Genomic DNA, 27,456 nt, shown 5'->3' with positions numbered 1-27,456 from the left:
CTGGCCTTCCTATATGTTTCTTCCACCTCATCACAGTATTCTAAAGTTAAGAAAATTTATCTCTCAGAAGAATGAGTGAAATTAAAGCATTACTTTTACTCGCTCAGATCTTAGCTTAGAGCATAATTTTATTGGTTTCAATTGTTAATTTCTTCTTGTTTACCTTTCTTATATCATGTATAGCGTCGACTAACCATATCTTTATATGCCAGGATCCTATTGTACATCAATTCTGCTGTTGTAGAGTGGAGAAATGCCATCCAGTCATTAAGCCTACTTTGCGTTCGTTTTAAATGTAACCAATTGTGAAAACTGTTTAGGAGATTGAAAGGCTAGAATTTGTTCAGGTATTCTTTTAAGGTTAACTGAATCATGATTTTGAGCGTGAGAAAATAGACTCCAACGTTAATGCTTTTTAACTGTTTAGGCACTTCTACTCTTTGCACTGACACGTTTTCCTGAAGTTCCCTACCAAACTTCCCATTTGATTTTGATTTTTTCCACATTTGTGGAATTTCAGTCATTATTAACCTGTAACAGCCTAATGGTGCTCATGTGGACACATCAATATTTACACTCACTTCATTACCTGGCTGATGTGGGTTGAAGTCAAAGCAGAAATTCTTGCAGCTATCTATATCTATAGAGCATTAGGTTCCAATGTCAACAAGCATCTGATTTCAACAACCCTTGGTGAATTACGTTTAGGAAAAAGTATAAAACTTTGGTGGTGTGAAAAGTGATTAAAAAGGAGTTAATGGATAATCAATATCAACATTTGAATAATTAAACATTCAAGCTTTCAGTTGGTGACAGCTTAATGTTCCACGGAAATTCTTGTGCAGAGCATCTCAGCAGACCCTGACAAACTACAGTGGCGATAATGTTCAGATGTAGCCTGTCGTTAACTTTACGTTTACTTATAACAACTATCAATATGTAGAAAAGATTAAAATGTTAATGGGCTGAGCATCAGCAAAGCCTGTTACTCGAGAGCCTGGAAAAGTTTCTGTTTCTCTGTCCAGACAATATCCCGAGAAAGAATGGACTTGAAATTTTTCATTGAGCTTCATTTCTATATAAGCAACTTGAGTTGAATAATAACTACTGCATGTTAGCAAACATTTGTACATTGGTCTCATGAGTAACCATGATGGCAACAGGAAAATCCCAGAGTAAAAAAATATTTGTAAACAGACTGAGTATACAATCATATGACATTTTAAGATAGTAACATAATATGTAGCAGTGAGCTATGGACATGAAATTTTCGATGAAACCTCAGCGAAGCCTGGTATATGTCATGTGGTGTGGTGTACCTACCTTGTTTTATACATGTTACAGCTCCACCAACCATCTTTTTTTGTGCCATTTGTCCTGAAGTTCTTCATGGAGCATTTCGAAGAAACCCAGACCACACGGTAGCAGTTATCTATTGCATTGTCCGCTCATGTACTCAGTTATTTTTTTTCTTCTTTGAAGCACTGATAACATTTTTTTCTCCAAGACTTGACCATAACTGTCATGTGCATTAGTCATAATCATGACGCATGACGCATGCTTGTCAACAAGCACTCGGTAGACTGAGGGGACTCTACAGATTTAGAGATCTTTTACCTGAGTCTGCGAAGCTACGTATCATGCAGTCACTAGTCCTGTCCGTTTTCGCCTACTGTTTCCCAGCCTACGGGAATAGCATTTCTGGAGAAGATATGCATCGCATTCAAAAGTTACAAAACTCTGCAATCCGTTTCATTTTTAATTTGAAACGATTTGAGCATGTCTCTCCTTACAGAGATGCCGCTGGGATGATGTCGGTAGAGACCGTCTGCAGGGTCATGACGTGCTGCATGGTCCACAAGGCTCTTGTTAATCAGGAGCCTCAGTACCTTAGTAAGAAGCTCTCATTTCGGGATAAGGTCTCTCAGCGCAGAACCCGCCATGGGAATCTTCTTCACTTTCCCAAAGTTAGGCTGGAGTTGGGAAGGAGGAGCTTCTCTTATTTCGGCCCGAAATTGTACAACGACCTCCCACCAAACGTGAAACACTGTTCAATAGCTACATTTAAGAATAAGATGAGGCAGAATTTGCTTAATGTATAGATTTTCTTTATTTATTTGTATTTAATTTTCATGTATATGTTGTATGTGACGATAGTTGTTCTGAAAAGCAGTTTTTCTGTATGTAACTGAGAAACGCTTGATGAAAATAAAGACAACATTATTATTATTATTATTATTAATCACTATTGTCACTTAATTCAGACTCGCTGTCATTAGAGCTTTGAGGAGAAATGTTGTGTATTATAGACATCAATATGTAAAGAGTTATTTCGGATTGCTGGCAAAGCTGGTGTGATCACATTGCATTGTTGCTATGAGCAAATTCAAGCAAGGAAACCACTTTCTTTAGTGTTCTACTGTATATTAGTTGACTAACTTAAACACTAAATAAAGTTTTACATGAAATAATCTAAACAACACAGTCACCCAACAAACACATCACTCATATCAATATCTCTTTTATTATTTTCAGAAGTATCTTCACTTTCTAAGCCATTTACACGCAGACCACACCGTCAACTTGAAGTCAACATTTACTGGATACATTTACACCTCGCCATTCAACGGTTGGCTTGTCAAAAGATGGTTCAAGGTGAGCACTATTCCATTGTAATTAATTTAGTTGCCAAACTAAGAATGTTTGGTGAAGAGATTTCTTTGTACATCAATCTCAATTGAAATACTTCCTACTTCGTGTAAGACTGCTAATTTAATGTCATGTGTGGAGAAAATAAGCAAATACAAAATAATTGATGGAGAAAAAGAATTAATTACTGTCTGGTGTAATGTCATTATGTTTGCCCTGAAATTGAGGAGAGATCTGTTTTTAAAAGTCTTGGCAGACAAGAACGTAGCCAGGAAAAAAAATTTGGGGGGCCCAGAAAACTGATGGACAAAGAGTAAGGCCCCATTTTGTTCCTTAAAAAGTTCTTTGCCCGTTTCTTTGTTGAGAACGATCTATCAACAGTATGTCAGAAATACTCAATTATTTAAATAATAATAATCGTTTACTAAAATTTATTTAAAAACTGAAAATTTGGGGGGAGGGTCGGGACTCATTGGACCCCCTCGCTGGCTACATCCTTGTTGGCAGACTCTTTTTGTGCTTTGAGAGATCTGGTTTCATGTTGACAGACCAGTACTTTTTGTACGGCAGGCTGAAACGAAAATAAATTAGGCTGTTGCCGTTTGTACAAATTAATGAATTGTATCATATTTGTATATTTACAATTTAATGCTTCCTAAAGCTGTAGCTGTAAAATAACTCCCATGAAATATAGAAGCCAGTGACTTTTTTCACTCCCCAAAGTTGTCTACAAGCAGTTTATTCTATGTACTTGACCTCTATAAAGATACGGTTTATATAGAAGGAAACTAATCACTACGCTACATTGGAGTTCTAACTAAAATCGTGGTTATTCATTGATTAAGATTCAATTTTGACGATAGACTATAAATTTGAAGGTATTAATAGGTTGGGAACATATCTTGGCAATATCAAATTATAAAAAAACACATTTTGGATGATTCAAAGTGAGTAATTTCAAATTTGTAACATTGATGATAGATCAAGCCAGAACTGGTGGTCAGTTTGTCGGTGGGAGCTTCACACGTTTTGTACGAAGAGAGCTCACAGTCACACTTCAGCGTTACGCTGCTCGACGCGAACCACTGCCCTGGCTCCGTCATGTTTCTGTTCCAAGGTAACCATCCATCTTATCTGGATATGGTAAAGGAATTTGGGAACTACAATTCTAAGTGTTAGAGTGTGTCAAATATAAACGGAACTGGTTATCTAAAAGATTCCGAAGGAGTCATTGATGTACAATTATTGGTTGATGCGCAGGCAGCCTGTGCTGTTAGCGAGAGGGGGGTTTGACTGCAACTTTCTTGTATCTCTGTACTATAACAAAGAAATCGTGAGTGAATGTTGTTGTGCTTTATTAGAGCAGTGGAGTATAATAAAGTTTTTGACTTTGTAAGGGGTGAGTCTCCTTCCTCCAGGGTGGCGTCTGACCTTCTCTCACTAAGTAGACTGATGACTTCTCAGGTTATAGGTCTGATTAGGGGATATGGTCACCTGAGGAAGCATTGTCACAGAGTCGGCATCCTTCAGGAGGATCCGCTCTGTAGAATGTGTGATGAGCAGGATGAAACTGCAGCACACTTGGTGTTTGATTGTTCTGCAGTAGCAAGAGAGTGGTATGCCATCTTTGGTAGTTTGGACAAGGGTGGTGAATTTCCCCAGGAGGACTTGATAGGTTGTTTTCGATGGTTTGTGGAACTGCTGAAATCATAGACTGGTAGGCCTCATGGTGTGCTTCCGGGATGCGCAAAAGGCCCTTGAGGCTTAAGTGTATGGCAGTAGGCCGCCCCATAGAAGAAGAAGAGGGGGTGAGCCCAACCGAAGTTTTGTGGCAATTACAGGCACAGTTTGGTCAAGAACACTTGTGTTTGCCTGTTACTAGGAGTTTTATGAGGGGTATGAAAAGGTTTATAACGAGAGCCAAGTTCGTCACCCAAGGACGACTGTAACCGATGTCAACATTGAGGCGGTCCAAAATCTCATTGAGGAAACTCTATGTATAACTCTCTTTGAAATCACAAATTGTGAAGTAATGGATGCAGCAAGATAATCATTTTAAAGAAAAGAAAGCTGCAATTGATCAGAAGTGATATTTTTCTGCACAACACCAGGCTACACTCGGCTAACACCATGTGGGAAAAATTGGTTGCATTAAAATGGGAACATTGGAACGTCTATTCTACAGCTTTATCTTTTTGGACCTCTCAAAGAAGCATGTGGAAGGACAAAGAAGCGGTGGAGCGTTTGTGCCCCAAAGGTTAAGAGAATATCCAGGAAGTTTTTACAATGAAGGAATAAAAAAGCTACCAATCCGATGAAAAATTGTATGTCAAGGTTGGGAGAATATGTAGAAAAATTATTATATATATATATATATATATATAAAATAATATTAAAAATTAAGTTTAATAAACTGGAATAAAACAATATTCTATAATTGTTTACCTCCACTTTTGATGCAATTTTGTATGTGTACGGCAAACATGCTGCACCAGCATGTGGTTAATCCCTTGATGCAAGCAAAGATGTATTGTTAGAGCTGTTATATATCTTTTTTTACATCCTGATTCATGATCTATGTAACAAACCTGGTGTCATTATTATAGAAGTAAAGTAAAATATGTAATTTACAACATATGTAACAATTTTAGTACCAGTGGGAATGTATTTTTCAATTTTAGTACCAGTGGGAATGTATTTTTCCATTCCTTCAATCAAAGTGGTTTATTTAATCAGTGTTACAGCTGTTTTTTGGAAAGATTCCACAGGAAATAAAAAATATTGGTAATCATACTAAGTTTAAAAATAAATTTGTAAACTGGCTGGGAGAGAAATGTTTATACAGCATACTGTACATTATTTCCTACAATCAGACTAAATTTTAGACAAATTGAATATGTAGATATTATTGTGTTAATTCATGGATTAAGTATTTAAGATAATTTTAATTCTTAGGTTAAGTTTAATTAACATTATATAACTATCTGACAGGTCTATCCAGAGTTTGTATATACTACTTGTATTATATGGGAAATGATTCTGATCATAGGTTACCAGATAGGTGATAAACTCCATCTTACAATAACTTTCAGATATCCTAACATTTCGAGATTCCAAAGACATGCCTGAGGTAGCCAGATGTGTAAATTCAGTACAGTGTCTGGAATCTGACACTGTCTCGAATTTGACTCTAGGATCCGTCTGAAGAGATCCAAAAAAGGTCAGTGATGAAGATGTTCAAAACAAGGTCAGCATAGGTTTGACATCAGTGTCACCTACACCATGTAAGAGATCTATCTGGTGTATCCAGCAGCCATCTTTTGTAATCTATATGAAGAGGTGTTCACATCGTCTCATCAGGAGTATAATTGAGTACACTATGAATATTTACACAAGATCCCAAGGCACGGTGGAGCAACAGAGTTTTTATACATATAACATAACTATGATGGGAAGAGTTGATTCAATGTGAATGTTGAATTTATCTCCATCTTCAGTAGGATTTGGAGTCCAGACGTCAAGTCCATTGACAGTATCAGATTTCAGGTTCTGCACTAAGTAAAAGGTGAACTGAAATTATTCCACAATACGAATTTCCATAATTTATTCGTATTGTGAATAACTTCAAGAGAAGACTGTTCTTAACATTTCAGACATAATAGATATATTAATGCTTTTTTTTGCAGAACTAACACCGTTTATATAACTCTTTCAGCTATAATATACTTCAAGTGGGATTTGAATAGTGTAAAACCAGCAGTTTTTACTGCACAGGCTCCAGCTATCAGTGTTTCATTTTGTGGATCAATATTTATTTGTATGCATTACTCTAATACGGATTTCTTGTTTGCAGGAAAATTTGGCAACATTTTTTACACTGGTGACTTCCGGTACAATCCCGATGTCCTTGAACATCCAATATTGAAATCAGTTATCGACAACGAAGTAAGTGAAAAGAATCTGTTATATTGAGTAAGAATTTTACCACAGAACTACAGATTATCCGGTGAAATTTATTATTTGGAAAATAATTACCAATGTCCGTTTTCATCGATGTTTTCTTACAGAACAAGTCACTCCTAGATACAAATACTTATTTATCAACTGTTGATATTTTTATGAGTCGTACTTTAATCTTCCAAATAAAACTTAAGTGAAGGTACACAGAAGCCATTGTGGTGTCTTGGATAATAACATATTGTAAATCCTGCAAAATCAAATGCAAGATTCCTGCAAATGATCCTAGTGAAGAGAGAATATTTTGCATTGGATCTGACAAACGTAACATTTTAGTTATTATTTACTCTCAAGCGCTTGTAAACTATACACATTACCAAAGCTGCTACATTAAAATTTTTATAGTTTCTGTTTAGTAAAACAAAGTACTGTATAATAAAAGTGAAAAAAGAAACTTTTTAAATTCAATTAAATTAATTATATAGTATAACAAAACTGATAGTCAGAGTTTACGTCATTTGTCTAAACCAATACATAAACTCAGAGATAAAAAAGAAAATGCATCAGTGATATTTCTGAATTAAAAAAAAAATAGTCGTTATTTCTTGTATATTTTCTTGTCTAACATTTTGATCCCAATGTCCATACATAATGGGTGTCAAAGTTATCTGCATAAAATCCCAACATCCGAATATAGGGACGTTCACAAATTAATTGTTTAAAATATAAAACGTATTGAAATACTTGTGCTATACCAAAGTGTTCTCAGAGAAGAAATCTTTCTAATAGAATTTTGAACTAAACTTTATATAATATTTTACAAGTGCTGTATAACATATAATTGTTGGTTTTGCAACTTACTTTACTCTATATGTAATCAGCTGTAAATGACAACTAACTACACAGTTTATTGTTCAGTGAGCACTGCATTGTTCTTTATCTATTACTAGCTGTTTCCCGCGGCTTCGCACGCTTTTCGTAAGCTTTGCCCGTGTATGTGCACTTCTGGTTCAAGTGAATTATATTTCCAACGACGATGTAGAGTTTGTATTGTTGCCACGATCAAGAAAATCTGTCAAAAGTGTGTGTTTATAGCCATTTTCTACGTACATGTACTTTATTATAAAGTGGTCTAACACGCAAGCTTTAAGTTCAACCAGAAATGTATTTTGAAGACAAATATACATCAAAGCTTAGCGCCTTCAAATAGTTTTTCACTATTTAATATACTTAACTGTCTCGTAATCGCAGTTTATAGTGTAGAGGCGCTCCAAAAACTTTTAACTTTTGCATTGCCGCCTGGTGGTGAGATACATCAATAGGCATAGCATATAAACCTTCTCCTTCGAAAAATACATTAATATACAAATTTTCATAATGATCGGTCAAATAGTTTACGATTCCATAAAGGACAAACACACAAACATTCATTTATAAATATATATAAATGAATGTTTGTGTGTGTGTATATATATATATATAGATTTAGTTATTTGTACTATTACACTCTACATGTTTATATTTCTTTTATTTCAGTGTTTTTATTTAATGTTACCCCTATTTGATTTGAATTTTACTAGTAATCCTAAATAAATTGTTAAGTTTTGAAAAAACTTAAAACATTTTATAAAATTTCGTATTTTATTTATTAATGTTTCAGTGTGTCAATAGACTCTACTTAGACAATACATTTGCTGCAGAACATTGTAAATTTCCACCACGAGAGAAAGTCCTCCAGGATATCATCAGTCTGATCAGGTACAGTGAGCAAAACCAATTTTTATTTATTACTAGGTGTTTCTTCTGGAACTCATCTGATGAACACTCAAATCAGTTTTATCAAAGCCACTAAATAAACTTTTATTAAGTGCACAACAGTGACGTAACCAGGGGGGGGGGGGCATAGAACTTCTCTGAGGGCCTTAAAAATTAAAAAATTGTAAGAAAGAAAGAGAACTCTTTATTCATGAACATTGAGAACAGAATATTTGTCACATCATAGGATAGTAAAAAAGTCCAAATCGGTTACATTATAAGAGAAGAAAATTTAAACAAGAGGGCAAAAATTGAAGGTCAAGGATACAATTCTTCTATGGTGTAGATTGACATCTTCACCAGCCAGTCATGTAGTTGTCTTTTCATCGTCTTCGGGTTGCAACTTTTAAGGTCCTCGGGAAGTTTGTTGAAAAGCTTGGCTCCAGCAAATGATGGCTTTTTGGTGTAGAGAGTAGTTCTGTGGGCTGGAAGATGATATGCCTGAGCTCTTCTAGTTTTGATAAGCATGTAGCTCTTCATTTCTTAACAGATTTTGTTTTGAAGCATAAATAATTACCTCCATTATGTAGATTGAGGTGACTGTAAGGATGTCTAGGTCTTTGAAGGCTTCTCTACAGCTGTCGAGGAGAGAGAGGCCGGCCATAACCCTTATTGCTTGCTTTTGAAGAATTAATACCCTCTGGGGATTACCAACTGAGGAACCACCCCATAGGGTGATTCCGTATCGTAGGTGAGATTCAAAAAGGGCAAAATAAGCAATCCTTAAGGTGGATGGTGTGCCAGTTGCTTTAATTCTTCTAAGGGCAAAGATGGCACAGCTTAGTTTTGAGCAAAGATTATCTATATGGCAGTTCCATGACAGACATTGGTCAAGAAAAACACCAAGGTGTTTTAGTTCATCCACTCTCTCTAAATCAGGTGGTCCTGATACGTGATCTTCAAGCCTTCCCACTGCAAGGAACCTGGTTTTAGATGGATTAAACACCAGGTCATTAGTTAAACAATACTGCTGTGCTAAACTAACTGAAATGAAGGTGTTGACCTCCAGTGATTCTACTGATTTATTGCAGGTAACTAGTGCGCTAGTGCGGTATCATCTGCATACATGACGGGGTGACTATAGGCTTCAAGTTTTTCAGACAGGTCGCTTGTAAACAATATGAACAATAGAGGGCCCAATACTGACCCTTGTGGGACTCCCCTTGTAATATTTTGTGGTCTTGACTGTAAAATTTAATTAACACCATTCACACACTGCTTTAGTTCCACTACTTGCTCTCGCCCAGTAAGGTAACTTTCGAACCAGCTAAGAGCTGTTCCTTTTATTCCAAGGGCACTGATTTTAGTGAGAATTAGAGTATGAGACAAGAGTCATAAGCTTTACTTAAGTCAAGAAAAATAGTTGTGACAGTTTTCCCAAGGTCAATTGTGATGTTCGTGGCCGGTGGTAATAATACTGGGTAATAAAATTACACCAATTCAGGAAAACTATTGTACTACATCTTGGTCGGGAGGACGCGGGTTTCATGGACCGTGGGTAAAACTGGACTGGGCAGAACACTCGCTGCTGGAACGGTACGGAACGTTGGCGGGGAGAAGTGGCGTGACCTCAGTAGCCAATAGGATTTATTCAAACAGTATGGTCTCATATTACGTCACATACATATAACCGCCAACGGCCAGATCGATAATCAAACATTCCTATCTTTTACAAATATATTTTAGATAGCTGACTATTTATATTAGATTCAGATATGTACACCACATTTCCTCCCTTCCAAAGTTGAAAAACACTGCAAAAATAACATACTACATAGTTTAAACAAAAAAACATTGGTTGAAATTCAATTAACACATTAATATAGTAACATCAATAAATTTTCCTTAAACTACAATAAAGCAAAATGGTATGAATGCTTTGGTTATCACAACTAAGACAAATAAAAAACAATATAATGAAACAAACTAAAATAGAACAAAACAATATAATTTACAAGTTCAGCCTATCCACGGGATTTCTAATCCGCACAGGATAGCGTCTATCATTGTTGTTGTTTGGGAACAGCTGGCGCGGCATGACAGCTGCCGTCGCAGCCGGTGACGTGTTGCCACGATCAGCTGTTAGTTTACCGTTAGAACGGCACGACACTGAGAGGGGAGGGGAGCGAGCCACCACGACCGCTCGGCGGAGAGTGGGGACTCACTGCTATTGGTTCTCGCCCCACCGGCGTCATGACCGGGGGGGAAGAGGAACTGTCATCGAAAGGCGTCAGCTGATATCTACCTGTTTGTTTACATCAGCTGGCTCTCCCTGCACGGCTGCAATCTGATCAATATGCCCGTCAGAACCACAATGCCAGACGTCAATTCAACTTCGTATATAACATTGCTGATCTGCTTAATTACCGTGGCACTCACCATTTGTGTCACGGGTGCGATAGTCCCTAACAATTACATTTTGACCAGGATAAAATAGTCTAATTTTAGTTCCAGAGAAATACTCCTTTTGCTTGTCTTGTCTTTTACTAACTGTCATTGACAGGTTAGGCCTTAATAAATCTAACCTAGTTCTTAATTGCCTATTAAACATCAACTTTGCTGGGGTCTCATTGGTGGTAGCATGAACAGCATTTCGATAATCAAATCAATATTCTACTTAAAGCTATATTTACATCTTTCTTATCACGTAAAGCACATTTGATCTTATTCTTAGGCATATTTGGACAGAGTTCTCTGCCAAACCGTTACTCATGGGATGGTATGGAGGACTCAAAGTATGTCTGATACCATTGTTTGACATAAAATAATTATGAAATTCGAATGAGGAAAATGGTGGACCATTGTCACTGTGGACAGTCTCTGGCAGACCAAAACCTACTGAACAAATCTCTTAAATGATTTATGGCTACATTGGCTGAAGTGGAAGCTACAGGAAACACTTCCAGCCATTGCTGTGCGCATCAACAATTAGTAGATACATTTTTCCATTAATCGGACCTAAATAATCCATGTGAAGCCTTTGCCATGGACTTGAGGGATAATGCCACGTATGCAGCTGACACTTGCTAGGGTTATTTCTCTCCATTAAACAGGAAGAACAATTATTTGCCAAGGACACAATTTGATCATCAATATTAGGCCACCAAACATAAACTACGAGCTATCGATTTCATTTTGACTATACCCATGTGGGATGAGTGAGTGAAGCTCGTCCAGCACATATTTTCTCATTTTGCTAGGCACGACTACTTGTAACCCCAAACCAATATATTATTTACTATAGACAACTCTTCCCTCCTTGCAAAATATGGCAACAACTCCTTGTCATCCCCAGGGATGCTATTGGGCCACCCGTGCCTTACATAACCAATAACTTTGCATAAAATTGGATCTTTTAGCGTTCTGTTTGTACATTTTCAAAAAGTTAAAGGCACAGAGCTTTCCAAAAGACAATGCAAATAACTGCCCTTCCAGTGGTCGTCGCCGCTCACTTCCGGCTCTTTCATTGTCAGTGGTAACCTGCTGAACGCGTCGGCATTACCGTGATCAGCTGATTTTATATATTCTATATTGAACTTGTACCCTGACAAAAATAAACTATAGCGCTGCAATCTGCTGGCGCTAAACACTGACAAACCCTTATGAGGACCAAATATTGATAGAAGCGGTTTGTGGTCCGTACTTAAAGTAAATTCCCTACCATACAGATATTGGTTAAATTTCTTCACGCCCCAGACAATTGCTAGAGCCTCTCGATCGATCTGGGAGTAGTTCTTTTCAGCATTAGTTAGCGTTCTAGACTGGTATGCTAATGGTTTTTCAATACCCTCTGGTGTGACAACACTCAGGACCGCACCTAGTCCAAAAGAACTCGCGTCTCCGCCAGCTTCAACGGAAGTTTGCCGTCATAGTGCGCTAAGATAGTCTCACTACTTAGCAGTTCTTTTACTCTATCAAATGCCTGAACACATTGCCTGTTGAAATCAAATGGAACGTCTTTCTTTAATAAATTGTACAATGGGCTTAAAAATGCTTGACAAATTTGGAAGAAAATTTAGAATAATAGTTAATTAGCACCAATTAGCGATTTAATTTCTGTGACATTCTTTGGGATAGGTGCGTTCTTGATTGCTTCTACTTTCTTGGGATCGGTGTGCAAACCGTGTTTGTCAATGACAAACCCCAAAATACTCTACTTGATTAGCAAAGAAAGTACATTTACTCTTTTTGACAGTTAAGCCTTTCTCATTTAACCTCTTACACACTTCTCTTAACTTCTCATAATGAGCCTTATCATTTTCAGCGGTTATTAGAATATCATCTAAAAATACTGCAATTTGATCTATACCCTGGAGAGTCTGCTCTATTTTCTTTTGAAAAAATAGCACTTGCTGAAGTTATGCCAAAAATTGGAACACGGGAATAACAAAATAAACCTTTGTGTGTACTTATGGTACACAGTTTCTGAGACTCTGGATCTAACTCTAATTGGGTATATGCTTGACACAAATCGATCTTACTAAACTTCTCGCCCTTTTGCAGGTTTGCAAACAACTCATCTATTCTTGGTAACGGAAATTTTTCTACTTCTAAACAAGGGTTCAAGGTTACTTTAAAATCACCGCAAATCCTGACTGAACCACATTTCTTTAATACAGGAACTATGGGCGTACCCAATCTGAGCTACTTACAGGTATTAACACTTTCTCATCTATAGCTAGCTAGTTCGTTTTCAACCTTGGCTTTCAGGGAAAAGGGTATTGGCCTAGGTTTGAAATATTTAGGAACCGTGTTTTCTTTTACTGTTAACTTTACAGGCTCGCCTTTAAAACAACCTATCTCGTCACTGAATACCTTAGGAAATTCTTTGAACAACTTGTTCTTAAGTTCAAGACAACTATCGGCATCGGTTTTACTTATCTCAATAAACCTGTCATTATTTTTAAACGAAATTTCAACCCCTAGAGCACTTAACCATTCCCTACCTATAAGTGGATGAGCACCGGACTTGATGACATACAAGTCCATTACTTTGTTTACTTTGTTATAATTAACTTCAACTTTGATCTTGCCTAAAGGTGTGATAGGTTGATCAGTATAAGAGCTGAGTGTCAACTTACTAGGTTCTAATTTACACATCTGGAAATGAGAATTGTAATATTCCTCCACTGCAAACACTCACAGAAGCCCCTGTATCAACCTCAAACGTTAAGCTTTTACATTAACAATTAAATTAAGCTGAAATTGGGTCTACCTTGACTCTGTCAGTCACCTTTTCATTCATTCTAAATAAATTGGCTACATCATCCACAAATTGCTCAGTGTCCCCTGACACTGATTACTGTCATCAACACCTTCTAGGTAGTTATGTTTGCGATAATTTTTGGAATTCCCAGTGCTTTTACTATCTCTAAAATTAGTCTTATCTCTATTTACATTTGTACCTTGCCGACCAGCTACCTTAGAACGACACACTTTTGCTATGTGGTTTTGTTTACCACAGAAATGACACTTCACGCCTAATAACTGCACTGTGAACGGAAATGCCCTGTGAGGCCACAACATAAACATTTGCGCCACTGCCACTGCCACCTGGCGAAGATCGCCGCTGCCATCCAGAAGGCCCTGGTGACGTGCCGCCGCTGACCTTGGCTGTTCCCCTGCTCCCTTCCAGGCCGCTCCAGCGTTGTCGCTCCGTGCTGTCTGGGAATGCGTTGGGAATGCGGTGCGCCATTTCGAATCTCCCCCTCCTGGCCACCACGCTGCTCAACTGATGGATCCCGCTCGGGTCTTCCGACTGATAGAGCTGCCGCCGATTTTTCTGCTTGCTCCATTGAAAGCACTATTTTGGTCGCTTGCTCGAACGTTAACCGAGGCTTCCGATAACAGTTTTTGTTTGGCACTTTCACTTCTGATGCCACTCACCAGTCTGTCTCTCAAGTAATCATTTAGCGACGCGCCAAAGTCACAATGGGTTGTCATTTTTTTCAAATTTGCAATATACTCGGCAACCGATCGCCTTCCAACTGTACTCGCTTTACTAAAACGATATCGCTCCGCGATGAAGCTAGGAGTCGGGAATAAATGTTTTTGCAAAAGTTGCACCAGTTCATTAAATGTCTTTTCCGACGGTTTATTAGGAGTGCACAGGTCTCTCAACAAACTATACGTTTTTTACTCCTATCACAGTTAAAAGAGTACTGACCTTTTTACCCGCGTCAATGCTATTACAGTCCACAAACAGCTCAAAACGTTCGATGTATGACGCCCAGGTTTCAACTGACCCGTCATATTCCCCGATAACGCCTATTTGCGCCATTATATTAGTTACAGGAAACGGTAGTTCGTCTAATTGTACTTGCCACATCAACTCGTAGCTAAAATGATTTGGTTGCACACTACACTTCCTCCCACACTAATTGGTTTGAAACTAAAGAAAATTCGTACTGTTAATCTTCGTGATTGTTCACTCGCCATTTTGTGATGTTCACTCGATCAAAAACTGTCCTCGTGTTGTTCGCGCACGTGGTGTTCACTGTTGATGTCCAGCGGCGATGTACACTCGGAATTTCGCACTAATACTAATTTCCACAAATCCTCGTCGCCATTTGTGATGTTCGTGGCCGGTGGTAATAATACTGGGTAATAAAATTACACCAATTCAGGAAAACTATTGTACTACATCTTGGTCGGGAGGGACGCGGGGTTTCATGGACCGTGGGTAAAAACTGGACTGGGCAGAACACTCGCTGCTGGAACGGTACGGAACGTTGGCGGGGAGAAGTGGCGTGACCTCAGTAGCCAATAGGATTTATTCAAACAGTATGGTCTCATATTACGTCACATAACATATAACCGCCAACGGCCAGATCGATAATCAACATTCCTATCTTTACAAATATATTTTTAGATAGCTGACTATTTATATTAGATTCAGATATGTACACCACATCTATTATTTTTTCAATGAGTTCAGTAAGAGCAGTGATAGTTGATTTTCCTGGGATAAGCCCATGTTGTCCTTTCGATATCAGGTCATTGTGTTTAAGGTGTTCAAGTATTCTTGAAAGTACTACTTCCTCTAGTACCTTAGGCACAGTTGGAGCTAAAGAAATCGGTCTGAAGTTTGATATGTCATGCTTATTTCCTTTTTTGTGTAGTGGATAGACCTTAGATAATTTTAACTTTGAGGGGAAAACTCCCTGTGCTAAGGATTTATTGATTACATTAGTTAAAGGCTGACAAGTCACGTCCTGACAGAACTTCAAAATTTTTTTATGAAATCTCGTCATAGGAGGAGGTTTTTATTGAGTTGATGATGTTTAACACTTCATCATTGGATGCCAGATCAAATGAAAGAAGTTCATTTCCTAGGAAGTTATTGTGTGTGCAAAAGGTATTAGTACTTGTCTCCTTATTAAGTTGAAGGGTTTCTTCTGCGATTGTTGTAAAATAAGAATTAAACTGTTCAGCTGTAGTAAAAAGATCTTCTACATAATCGTCAGCAACTTTTAACCTCCAGACAGAAGCTGAATCTTCCCTCCTAGTTGATCATTCACTATTAATCGAGAGGCTGGTTCAGAGCTGGCTTCCCCTTCTTCCAAGGGGACATGACTCGAGATTAGTGCCATAAATTCTTTCTAATGGATCCTGACAGGAGGCAGCCTCTACTCCCAACTGTACCCATCCAGAATATCCTGTCACTTCGGAAGCAGTGCAAAGATCCTTTTAGGGCTATGTGTAATTTCTAAGCTTCTTGTCCTAAGAGAAAAAAAGAAAAATGTGTATGTCCATGAATTATAAATAGTTAATATTTTGCAGGAGGTATCCAGAACACCATGTCGTGATTGGAGTTAGAAAGTTGGGCAAGGAAGAAGTGCTGCGTGCAATAGCTTTGGCCTTGAAGGTATGTTAATAAACATTAAGGGAATGGCAATGAATAGCTCCTGAAATATGAATTTTGGTTACAGTCATTTTAAAACTGAGGTAATCTATAAGTTCTTTTTATAGAATATTTCAATAATAAAAATGATAAGAAATATTTTTGTATGAACAAATTTATAATGATTAAATAATGATATTGTTTCCAGTTTATAAATTTTAAAATATAGCCAACATAGAAGCACAATTTAGTGCTGATGAAAAATATCATTACTTGTAATGCATTATCATAATAAAACTATTTTTGTGTGTATTATCATTGTAAAATATTTCAGGATACTTCCTTAAATGTATAACTAAGTCATACACAACATGTGCCAATATTTAAATAATCAAGATGAAGCATATTTAATATTTAATAGCCTATTTTTTTAAAAGTAAAAAGTGAAGTAAAGATGTCTTATTTTACCAGATGAAGTTAGGGCTAAAAAGCCCTCTTTAACACTTAACCTGGGAACCACAACCAACGGCCGAGCAGGCGGGCTGCTTGCAAGGACAGGATCGCTCAGCGGTCACCCATCCAAGCAGCAGCCACGCTCGACGTTGCTTGATCTGGTTATCTTGCGATAACCGTTGTACCCACTGTACTCTGCCATTGGCAATTAATTGTCTAAAGGACCATAGGAAATAATTTTACAATAGTTACCTATTATTATTTTTACAGATTTTGGTCACAGTTAATGTTTGCTTTATCTATAGTAATAAAAGATTATTGCATAAAACCTAACCTCCTAAACATGTATCAAAATTTGTAGACATTTTTTAGTGCAACAATATATGCAGCTTTGTTTGATGTTTAACTGCAGTTTCGTTACAAAACCTGTTTTTTTCTTTCTTTTAGGAGAAGGTTCTTGTTTCCAAGGAGAGATTGAAAATTCTGTGTTACCTCCAGTATGAAGATGTATTCACCACAAATCCAGAAGAGTCCAGAATTCATGTGAAGGAAATGCACCAGATCAACAGCTTATATTTACGCAGGCTGTAAGTATTTTTCTTCCAAAACTAAAATAAAAACTAACCTAATACGTTCTGAATGGTTTAAGATTAAAGAATAACGTAAAGAGTTAAATCAGGCTCTTGAGATTAAAGATTGTGATTTGGAGAGCAATGAATTCTCTATAGACTAAGTATATAATTTTCACATTCAAGAACACAAATTAGACAAACGTGGATGGGAAGGTAGAGCGAGAAAAAAACGGTTGAATAGAGGAATTATGCCACTTACCAAAGTCACCTTCATGTGACATGCACGGCACGGCCCGGTTGAGATGTCTCATCCTCCCAAAAGACTCACACAGGGTCAACATACTGTATACAATCAAACCTCGATAAGACGAATTTTTTCAAATCCCCTTGAAACTTTCGTAACATTCCGTCTATGCAATGTAGTAATTAGATAAAAAACCTCCATAAGACATATTTTACGTCCTCGACCTCTATAATATGTAGTTTTCAAAACAAACAGTGACTCAAACGCGTGTCTCGACATGAAATCACAGCTGATACACCCCACCCATCCCTCTTCTGGACTGGATCAAAGATAGCGAAGTACTGGTGGCCAAGAAATGGAGTTTGAAGAATTTTTTGACTTCAATGATGATGTAGCAGTATGTGGAGATCTAACAGATGAAGATATCCTGGCTTCTGTTCAACCCTCAAATCCTCAAGAAGATGAAAAGTATGAGGAGGATTGACGGGCGGAGAGTGATCGGCTTGAACTGTCAACAAAAGACGCAACAGAAGCTATTGATGTACTAAAATGTTTTTTCATGGAGAAAAACTGTTTACATAAAAGTGTGAACAATTTCGTTTAATTATATTCCACTATGGATATGGTAATCATTCATGGAAATGAAATGAAAAATGTGTTTATTGAATACAACGTAAAACATACTCAATTGGCGAGGTTAGGACTATTAAATCCTCTCTTACACCTAACCATAAATTAATAAACTATACTATTAGTGTAAAACAAGAGCCACAATATAAATATAGTCTACATTACTATTTTACATTTAAAAGTAAAACAGTAATGTAACTTTTTACATGCGATGTGTAAAGTGATTGAAAATATTCTGATTGTGGAAAGCAGATAACATTTACTTGTTTTCATAACCCCTTGCTCTGAGTGATTCGTTTTGGACTTGTTTCAGGCAAGAAGAGAAGGGTCCTGTGTTGACAGTTTTGTTGACAGCACTGTACAGCGTGGTGCCACCTGGCTTCAAGTGTACGCTTAAGTTGAAGGATGCAGTAAGCGGTGTTCACCACCTACCCTACAGTGACCACAGCTGCCACACCGAACTCGTTGAGTTTGTCTCCAAAATAAAGCCACACACAATCTACCCGATAGTTAAAATGGAGGTTACAGATTGTGCAAAACGTGAGGACCAGGACTTGAGCGATAATTCCGATGTACTCCTTCAGAAATGTACTTGGAACAATTCTGTCATTCCTCGAAGTATACTGGATCTGTCCAAAGAACCGATGGATACAAATGAATTTTCAAGTGAGATTCCAGACTTGGCAGTTGAAAACTTGCCTTTCAACAGTATCCAGAATCAACGTATTGTAGATGACTCTTGGTCAGATAGCCAGTCACCGGTATTGGTGCCTCGACAAGCAGAAGGTTTTGTTTTGCAAAGAAAATGTAATCAGTTGACGTCTGACAGTTCAAGTTCCGCGGGAAGAGGACTGAACGAGTCAGGTGATCCTTCAACCTGCCAAACGTCAAAACATCTTGAAGATGAGTACGCTCCAATTTCTGATGAAGAATTAACTCAAATGGATCCTGTTCCTTGTACAGCATTTGGACAATCAGATAATGATCTAAGGAAAAATAGTGACACTGACATGGTTGACTCTGATAGCATTATTAATCAAAAGAAATTGGAAATGCCACCTTTGCCAATGTGCCGCGATAAATCTTCTTCTGTTCGGTCTAAAACCCAACTTGATTTACAAAACCCCAATGACTCAGAGAAAAGTCAATATTTCTCATGTCCTACTTCCATTCCACCAGAGATGAAGGATAACAAATCAATACTGAGTCAAACTTGTATTCAGACGCCAAACTCTGAAAGTATACAGAGAGATCTTGATGGTGACGTAATAAACAGAATCAATTTAGATCAAAATGGATTCCGTAAAGACATTCAAGTTGAAACTTCTCTGTCTCAACTTGTGAGCTATCAAAACTTCAAGTCCTCATTAAACCCCAAACTCAACTGTGGCCAAGTTTCAAGCACCCCTTACGAACCTCAAAACAGTGTAACTGTTCAGTCGCCTGTTTTGACTTCTAAGTTTTTGAAAAATAACGTAACTTTAGAGAAAAATTTAAATCATCAGAGTAAAACCAAAGTCGTTGCGACAAACTCTGAAAATCATTCATCATTAGTGATGAATCTTAGTGGAAGCGATTCTGAATCTGAATCAAATCGTGCACACGATAAATCTTATAAAAATCCTGTAAAGGAAAATAGATTTCATTTTAAAAATCTTAGAAAAAACATAGACATAAGTAAAAAATTCGGTGCTCTGTTAGGGAACATATGTAAGTGTGATTCTGATTCCGACTGCTTCTGTAAGGCTGTAGCCAATCAAAGGATACCGTCTCCTTCATCTGAGGACTCTTCAGTTAGCCTGGAAGACAATCCCTCAACACATTGTGCACAATTATACACTAAACGCCGTGTTGTTAACAAAGCTATCCATTTCATTAAAGTCCCGGGTGATAATTTTTATTCTGATATAAATAAAAATAATATATACAGCCGATGGAAACGGTCTGCACTTAAATCTCAAACTAGGGATAAAAATATTTGGAGGGAATATAATTGGCAAAAGATTTTTGCTGATAAAAAATTTAGTTGATTTTCTGTTACATACATGATAAAATATAATTGTTACAGATGTAATTAAGAGATTTTAAATCCTATAAAAGACTGATGTTTGGATTACAGTTAACTGCTTATTACTAATTACATAGTCTAACAAGCTGATGTGCTTTTTCTCAACCTTTGACCTATAATCCCATCCCTGTTAAACTAGAAGATGGATTTTAACAAAATCAATAAGCTTGATTACGAGGATCGTTTGGAGAGTAAGTTGCCTAGGTACCGATCACCGAATGGTAGGAGGTAGCAGTGTCAGTGAAGGTTGCTACCATACCAAGCACTCTATACTAATTTTCAAAATGGCTGTCACAATCAACTCTCCTGCAGGCTTTGAAGTTCGTAGTAGTATCATTAGATTCCTTTTGTGGAAAAAAATGACAACCGTTTGAAGTCTATCTGAATCATGTTCTTTTTATGGAGATGATATTAAAAGCAATTAGAAATAATATCAATAGTTTTGTGAAGCAGGAACTAGTCTTCACGATGGAAAAACTAAACCACCGGTGATTACTGACCTTCACAAACAAATCAATCATAAGATTAAGGAAACTCAAAAGGTTCATGATCCCCACATCTTTCTCAGCATGTTTTGCAGGTATCAAGAATTATAGTGTATGAAAGTGACTGAGAAACTAGGATATCGTAAATTTTGTGCCCGATGGTACCCAAACTCTGGATTGATGAAGTGAAAACATGAGAATTTGGAAATCTTAAAGTTTCTTATTGGTACCACGAAGAAGGTGAATTTTAGTCACGGGCAATGAAGCATAGGTTGTTTATGTCAATGTCGAACGAAAAACACAATAAAGGGTCACTGCTAAAATCACCGTCAGCAACATTTCATCACATGCAGAGGGGGCAGAATTTCATTTAATATGTATAAAAAAACACGTGTACTTAGATACAATAAGAGCTTACATGTAAATGCTAACTATGTTGAAAAGTAATTTAAGAGTTCTTCACTCAAATGTGTATAATAAAGAAAGTTGTAAAATTTACGTGTAATTTTGTATGTACTAAAGCAACCTACTTTCCGGACAACCTTCATATATTTTGAATTTGAACAGAGTTTGTGTTGAGGTACGGTAATCTTTTTGGGTACCAGTACCCAGAAAACTTTTGGGTGTTTCGAAACTTCTCATACTGAATAATGTGAGCAGCCAAATTGTTTTGGGTGTTTGGATCTGGGATCAGTTTAGGTGCTGATAAGGAAAGAAATACATTTTGCAAGACCACTGGGTGAAGAGAATGAGTACACTTCTAACTAGAGTGTCTTCAAAACATTCTTTCCAACACTGATCATCACTTGCCTGCTCACTTTCGAAAGGAAGGAGGTATTTGAGGGGATGTAGTGGTAACGAGCACCAAAGCCCATGGATGGACTATGAGGGGCTAGCAAGAATGATGGCTGTTACAGAGCCGATGACTATAAATTTATTGATTTAATTGACCAATTAGTATACCTACCTTCCTCAAATCCAAAATCAACTGATTAGGTGACACATGTTCCAGAGGTAACCCTCAATCTTCAGACTACAGTATTAAGAATGGTTTCATTATGTTAGTTAAAATTGCACAACAAAAAATCAACATCACTAACAGTTAAACATTACATTGCGTAATCTGTGGGAAAGAGAACGTACTAAACACATTTGAAAATAGTATGCAATTTAGAGCATTTAATAACAAACAAAAGATAACATTTTAAATGAGAAATTAAATTTCCATCCAAACAAATTCTATAATTCCATCCTCAGTAAGAATAAACCTAGATCATCTGTTCCAGTCATAAATGATAATGCCATGCTCAGCGTCGGAACAGGGTTACGTAACGTAACCTGTCATCTAACTGTTCATGTCGTGGTTTACTGTTGTGTTGTGTAGATGAAGGCCTACAAAGTTTACAAACCTTTGTGTTAACTGGGTAATTGTGATTATTTTATGGTATGTGCAATTTTAACTAAAATAACAAAGTCATTTGGTGAATTTATGTTACAGTATTGATTTTGAAACGATTATATTAAAAACATACCAATAAGTGTGTTACTAACCACAAACGTTAAGTATTTATATAAACGTTCGGTAAATTTTTTACATACAGATTGAAGTCCGAGGAAAAATTGATGTTTTTTTTGTAATTACTTAATAAATAATAATGCAGAATGGAATAGCATCTGAAAGTTATTTTATAATCTTGTTGTACCTATTTTAATTATTTCTTATTTCATAAGAAGAGTATGCGTATATTATAATTAGCAGTTTTAAAATTTATAAGGAATAATTGAAGAAATTTGGTTTTCTTAAATATTATTATTAATATTTAAATAAAAAAATTTTCTAAACTTAATAATAATAGTTTAGTAAATTATTAAACACAAATCTACAATTATTATCACACACTAGACCTAAAAGTTTCAATGTCATGGTTTTCATATGAATTCACACACAAAAATATACAGAACGGAATTTGATGTGTGTAATTCTATTATATAAGAATAAGAATAAGAATCATTTATTCCATTGATCTGTTTACAGAAATAGGACAAGTCATTTTAAAATTACATACATTGTTAGAGCTAAAAATTACATTAACACAAAAGTGTTGTAAAAAGTTCACATGAAATTTAAGTAAAGTAGCAATAAATAAAAGTAATTATAGTTAGTTATAAACTAAAACCTAACATTAATATGGCAATTCATGAATTCCTCAATGCTGTAAAAAGGATTTTTCACTAGCCAATCATATAACTTTTTTTTAAATATTTTAAAGGAAACAAGTCTCGCATCATCAGGCAGCTTATTAAAAAAATTTATAAAATTTAATTTAAACGAGCTTTTAGTTTTAGCTAGTCTGTGAGGCAATATATCAATCTTATTCCTTCCCCTAGTGTTGTATTGATGGATCTCCTGTCTTGTATGAAAAAAGATTCAAATTAGATTTTGTATACAATAAAACTTGAAAAATATAAAGATTTACTATTGTGGGAATTTGAAATTGTACAAAAAGAGGTTTGCAGTGTTCAAGTGGGTTGGCTCCTCCAATATTACGAACAGCCTTTTTCTGTAGCACAAGAATGTCAATGACATGTGAAGAATGACCCCATACAAGTAGACCATACAATATGTGCGACTGAAAAAGCCCAAAATATGCCAATCTTAAATACTCTGGACTAACAAAACTTTTGAGTTTCCAAAGTAAGTAATTTACTCTAGAGATTTTGTTACAGACAGTATCTATATGAGTTGACCAGTTTAATTTTGAGTCTACATTAATTCCTAGGAGCTTGACCGATACCAAATTGATTTCCTGTTTGAGGCTTAAAGTAATACACTGTGTTTTATCCAAATTGCATGCTAGCTTATTTGCTGCAAACCATTCATAAGCCCTTTTCTCAGATTGTTGGGTAATTTGTGCCAAACAGTCTAAATTATGATGACTAGAAAGTAAGGTGGTATCATCAGCGTAAATCACTGAATGAGTATTGAGGTTTTTAGGAAGATCATTAATATAAACGATAAAGAAAAAAGGCCCAAGAATAGAACCCTGTGGAACACCAGTTTCCACGGTTTTCATTTGAGAGCATTTATTCCTGACACATACATATTGCAATCTATTGGAAAGATATGACTTAATAAGTCTTAAAGCACAATCACTAACACCGTAAAATGCAAGCTTATCAAGAAGAACATCAACAAGGACACTGTCAAATGCTTTACTGAGGTCACATAAAACTAATGAAGAGGAATCCTTTTTTTCAAAAGCCTCTAGGGTATGATCAATTATGTTTAATACAGCCGAAGTTGTAGATCTTCCCTGGCGGAAGCCATATTGACTATTTGAAATTAAATTATGAAACTCAAAATAGCCATTCAGCTGGTTGTACATAATTGATTCAAAAATTTTAGAAAATATAGGGACAATTGAGATTGGACGATAGTTATGTACACAATTTTTGTCACCTTTCTTAAACACTGGAGTAACTTTTGACACCTTTAGTAAAAAATTATAAATGTATGTTACAAGTGAAGGTACAATAGCCAGCTTGAAAGCCAAATCTGGACTACACAGATAACATTGTTCCACCGGCTGTTCAAGCTTAGTGCTCACTGTGCCTGTTTTATTCTTCCCTATAACAATTTAAATTTGAAATTTACAACTAACTGATGAAAATTGGATTCTAAAATGATTTTTTAATGATTGTGTAATAATTAAACGCTTGGGTAATAATTATAGCATTGGACATTCATTCATTCATTCCCTCTTATAATGCTTACACCTTTGTTGAATAACCGTGCATTGATTAGAATGAACTGATCGTAAACCTGACCTGTTATTCAAAGTGAAGCAGAGTTGTCACGTAAGTGGTTTTGGATAGTAGATAAACTCAAAATCGTCCGACGAACGTTGAATTATTGACCTAAAAGGAAAAATATTATTACGATAAGGAATACGTAGAAAGTCTGCAATCTTCCCAGTGTAAAACACTAGAATCTTAAAAGCTAGATGCACTATTTATTCTCACTCTGTTTACAGTAACGATAGATTCTTGTCTGGCATATCTCTGGTAAGCTATAGCAATCATCAGATTAAAGTTAATGAGAGTGTTCAATTATAAGAGACTTCAAAAGTATTAAATAAGTTTAAAATTTTATGAATACCACGAAATATTTGAGTATTCTACTAAATTCACAAAGACGACTATTTGAAAAATTATAAGAATTTACACATTGTCTCTTTCCAAATCAAAATCGACTATTTAAGAGTTGTTTATGTGGCGGATAGTGTAAACGGTTCGACCGAGCAATTTAATATGTATAAATATTGGGTAGAACTAAAATAATACCGGTCGCTGGAGATCGCTAAAATTTTAAAAATTTCATATTCTGACTTGAACGTGTTCTAGAGGGACACGTATACTGAACCAACTTAATCGTTAACAACGAAATATGAAATAAAGCCAAATAGTTGGATACGAGTTAAAAATTGATAATGTTGAAGGTTTTTAATTTATGGTATTTATTATACTCAAAATGTAAAGAGTATATTTTAAAGACAGTCATAAACGATTTCCCAAACAAACTTTTTAATTTATTGCAGATCGGTTGTTTATTCTGATTAGGTAACCAAAATTCGTTTACCGACCTATGAAATCTCTTTTTGTGTTGGTTCATAACTTAATTTATAAACGGTTACGAATGGAATTATTTCATTGTAAAGTTGTTAATTATTATATTTTTAAAACCAATATAGTAAAGTCTATGTATATCCATTTTTGGTGCAACCCGACTGTACTATTTATTTCATTATTTATTTTGTATATTCTCATACATACATCTCTGACTCTTACAGTTCTGAATTAGCCAGAAGACTATGACACTTTTGTATTAATGATATATACCAGTAGTTCTTATAATTTTTTTTAATATTCCCCCAGTCCATGACTTAAAATTTGTTGTGAAATAAAAATAGCAGTCGTGAAAATAATATCAACAATGTATAAATTATGCATTACCTTAGAAACAACAATAAAAGTATTAATTATTCAATACTGTACGCTCTTGATGTTTGTTAGCTGGCCTATGATCAACACTTACTACGTGAAGACATCTACGAGGATTGGAAATGGATGAGTTACCTTTTTGATTTTACTATCTCATATATTCTATCTTAATATCTCTTGTTGCCCAAAGTGTACATTAGTTTTAAGAATGATTAATCACAGCATGTAACGGTAATTTGAGCAGCTTTTATACCATAAATCAAATATTATAAGAAGATGCAACGTTAAGAGATTATTTAAAGTGATTTTTTATTTATTATTGATGTAATGAAACGTTATGTCTCTTCTGTTTATAAAACTAATACATTATTTGTATGAAAGCTGCCAAATGCATGTTTAGAGCTGTTTTTAATCCTCTCTGTACCCAAAGTGTACAGGGAGAATTGGGGGGAAGGTGTAATGTGTAAATTCCAGTAGTAAAGTTCAAACTTAAAAATCCCATTGTTAATAAACAATAGCTATATAATTATTGGCGAGATTAAATTTTTTACTTCATTCTCACACTTCTATTAATATACTTTTCGAGCAGTCAAATTAATGCTAATAATTCAAAATGTAAAGAGTATATTTTAAAGACAGTTATAAACGATTTCCCAAACAAACTTGAAAATTTATTTTTAACTTTTTCTTAAGATGCTCACATTATTCAATATAGTGTTGTTCTTTAATTCAGATATTGCTCCATTTGTTACATAAATTTACACAAGAGTGCTCTACCGTCATTCATACATTTATCCCATGACCAGTGAAGAAATCTTATTTCTTCTCTTATCAACACTAGAGTGCCGATATAAATATATAATTCTATTTCGCTATAAACCCAGCTGTTAAACCTTCTATTATATGTCCAGATAAACCAGTCATTATAGTGGGGATGGAAGCTTGGGAACTCCCTGAGTTGAGCGACAAAGTTTGTTGAAGACGACCATGATGACTACTAGAGAGCTTGACAACTGATGAAATTATAGGACGAAAATCATGGGGAACGAGTTGTATAGAAGAAATTGCAGTTTTTGAACTCCCGAAGTTGAACGACCCTCTTGTTGAAGACTTTCTTCACGTCTCCTACAGAGCCTAATTACTGAAGAAATTATAAAATGCAGTCAAAATGTGTAATAAATTTAAAACACACAACAGTATCTGTTTTTGATTATATATTTTCTGGGTTAGGCAGTTTACTTTTGAGCAAAAAAGATAAAGAATATATTATTTTAGTAGGTAAAGTTAGCGCCCGAGAACTCTTAATGAATACATAGGAACATTTTTAATTTTATTTCGAAGCCTCCCAGTAATAGCAGGGCAGGTAGACTGCAAGGATAGGATGTTTGCCATTGGCAACAAGCAAACAAACAATAATCTGTTTTTAGTAACGGTAAAGGCTTTAGCTATGCAAATTCTGCTACCATTTTTGGTACTGAATTTCATTAATAATAAAGTCCAAAATATACAATTATAAATTGCAATAAATAGTTTAGATATCCATGTTTGAAGTTTACGGTATTGATTTCACATATTATTGTAGGTTAGTGTTTTTTTATATTTGTTAATGTTGTTCATATAATTAGTGGTTCATACATAATCACATGATTTATTCGTTCAACCTACATTTTAAAGTCATGAACATGTTAGAAATACAATAGTTGGGTTAAATCAATGCTTGTCAAAATAGACAACATATC

The 27,456-nt window shown here is 35.8% G+C and overlaps 1 protein-coding gene across 3 annotated transcripts in view; it reads left to right on the top strand.

Annotated features, from left to right (window-relative positions):
- LOC124367331 (5' exonuclease Apollo-like) overlaps positions 1-26,913 on the top strand; it is a 31,441-nt gene extending 4,528 nt beyond the window's left edge. For 2 of the 3 annotated variants that reach the window (XM_046824065.1, XM_046824067.1), the window contains 7 exons: positions 2,536-2,655; positions 3,631-3,766; positions 6,503-6,594; positions 8,267-8,364; positions 16,204-16,288; positions 17,165-17,304; positions 18,477-21,214. In XM_046824065.1, the coding sequence (XP_046680021.1) occupies positions 2,536-2,655; positions 3,631-3,766; positions 6,503-6,594; positions 8,267-8,364; positions 16,204-16,288; positions 17,165-17,304; positions 18,477-20,193 (2,388 nt within the window). In that variant the 3' untranslated portion in view covers positions 20,194-21,214. Of the gene's footprint in view, positions 1-2,535; positions 2,656-3,630; positions 3,767-6,502; positions 6,595-8,266; positions 8,365-16,203; positions 16,289-17,164; positions 17,305-18,476; positions 21,215-26,628 lie in introns of those variants that run through there. The other variant, XM_046824068.1, reaches the window with a different exon arrangement.
- The last annotated feature ends 543 nt before the right edge of the window (positions 26,914-27,456 follow it).

The sequence above is a fragment of the Homalodisca vitripennis genome, chromosome 8 (assembly GCF_021130785.1).
Source record: "Homalodisca vitripennis isolate AUS2020 chromosome 8, UT_GWSS_2.1, whole genome shotgun sequence".
NCBI classification, from domain to species: domain Eukaryota; kingdom Metazoa; phylum Arthropoda; class Insecta; order Hemiptera; family Cicadellidae; genus Homalodisca; species Homalodisca vitripennis.
Note: the sequence above shows the minus strand (reverse complement) of the source record. Positions and strands in the feature narration are given on the sequence as shown.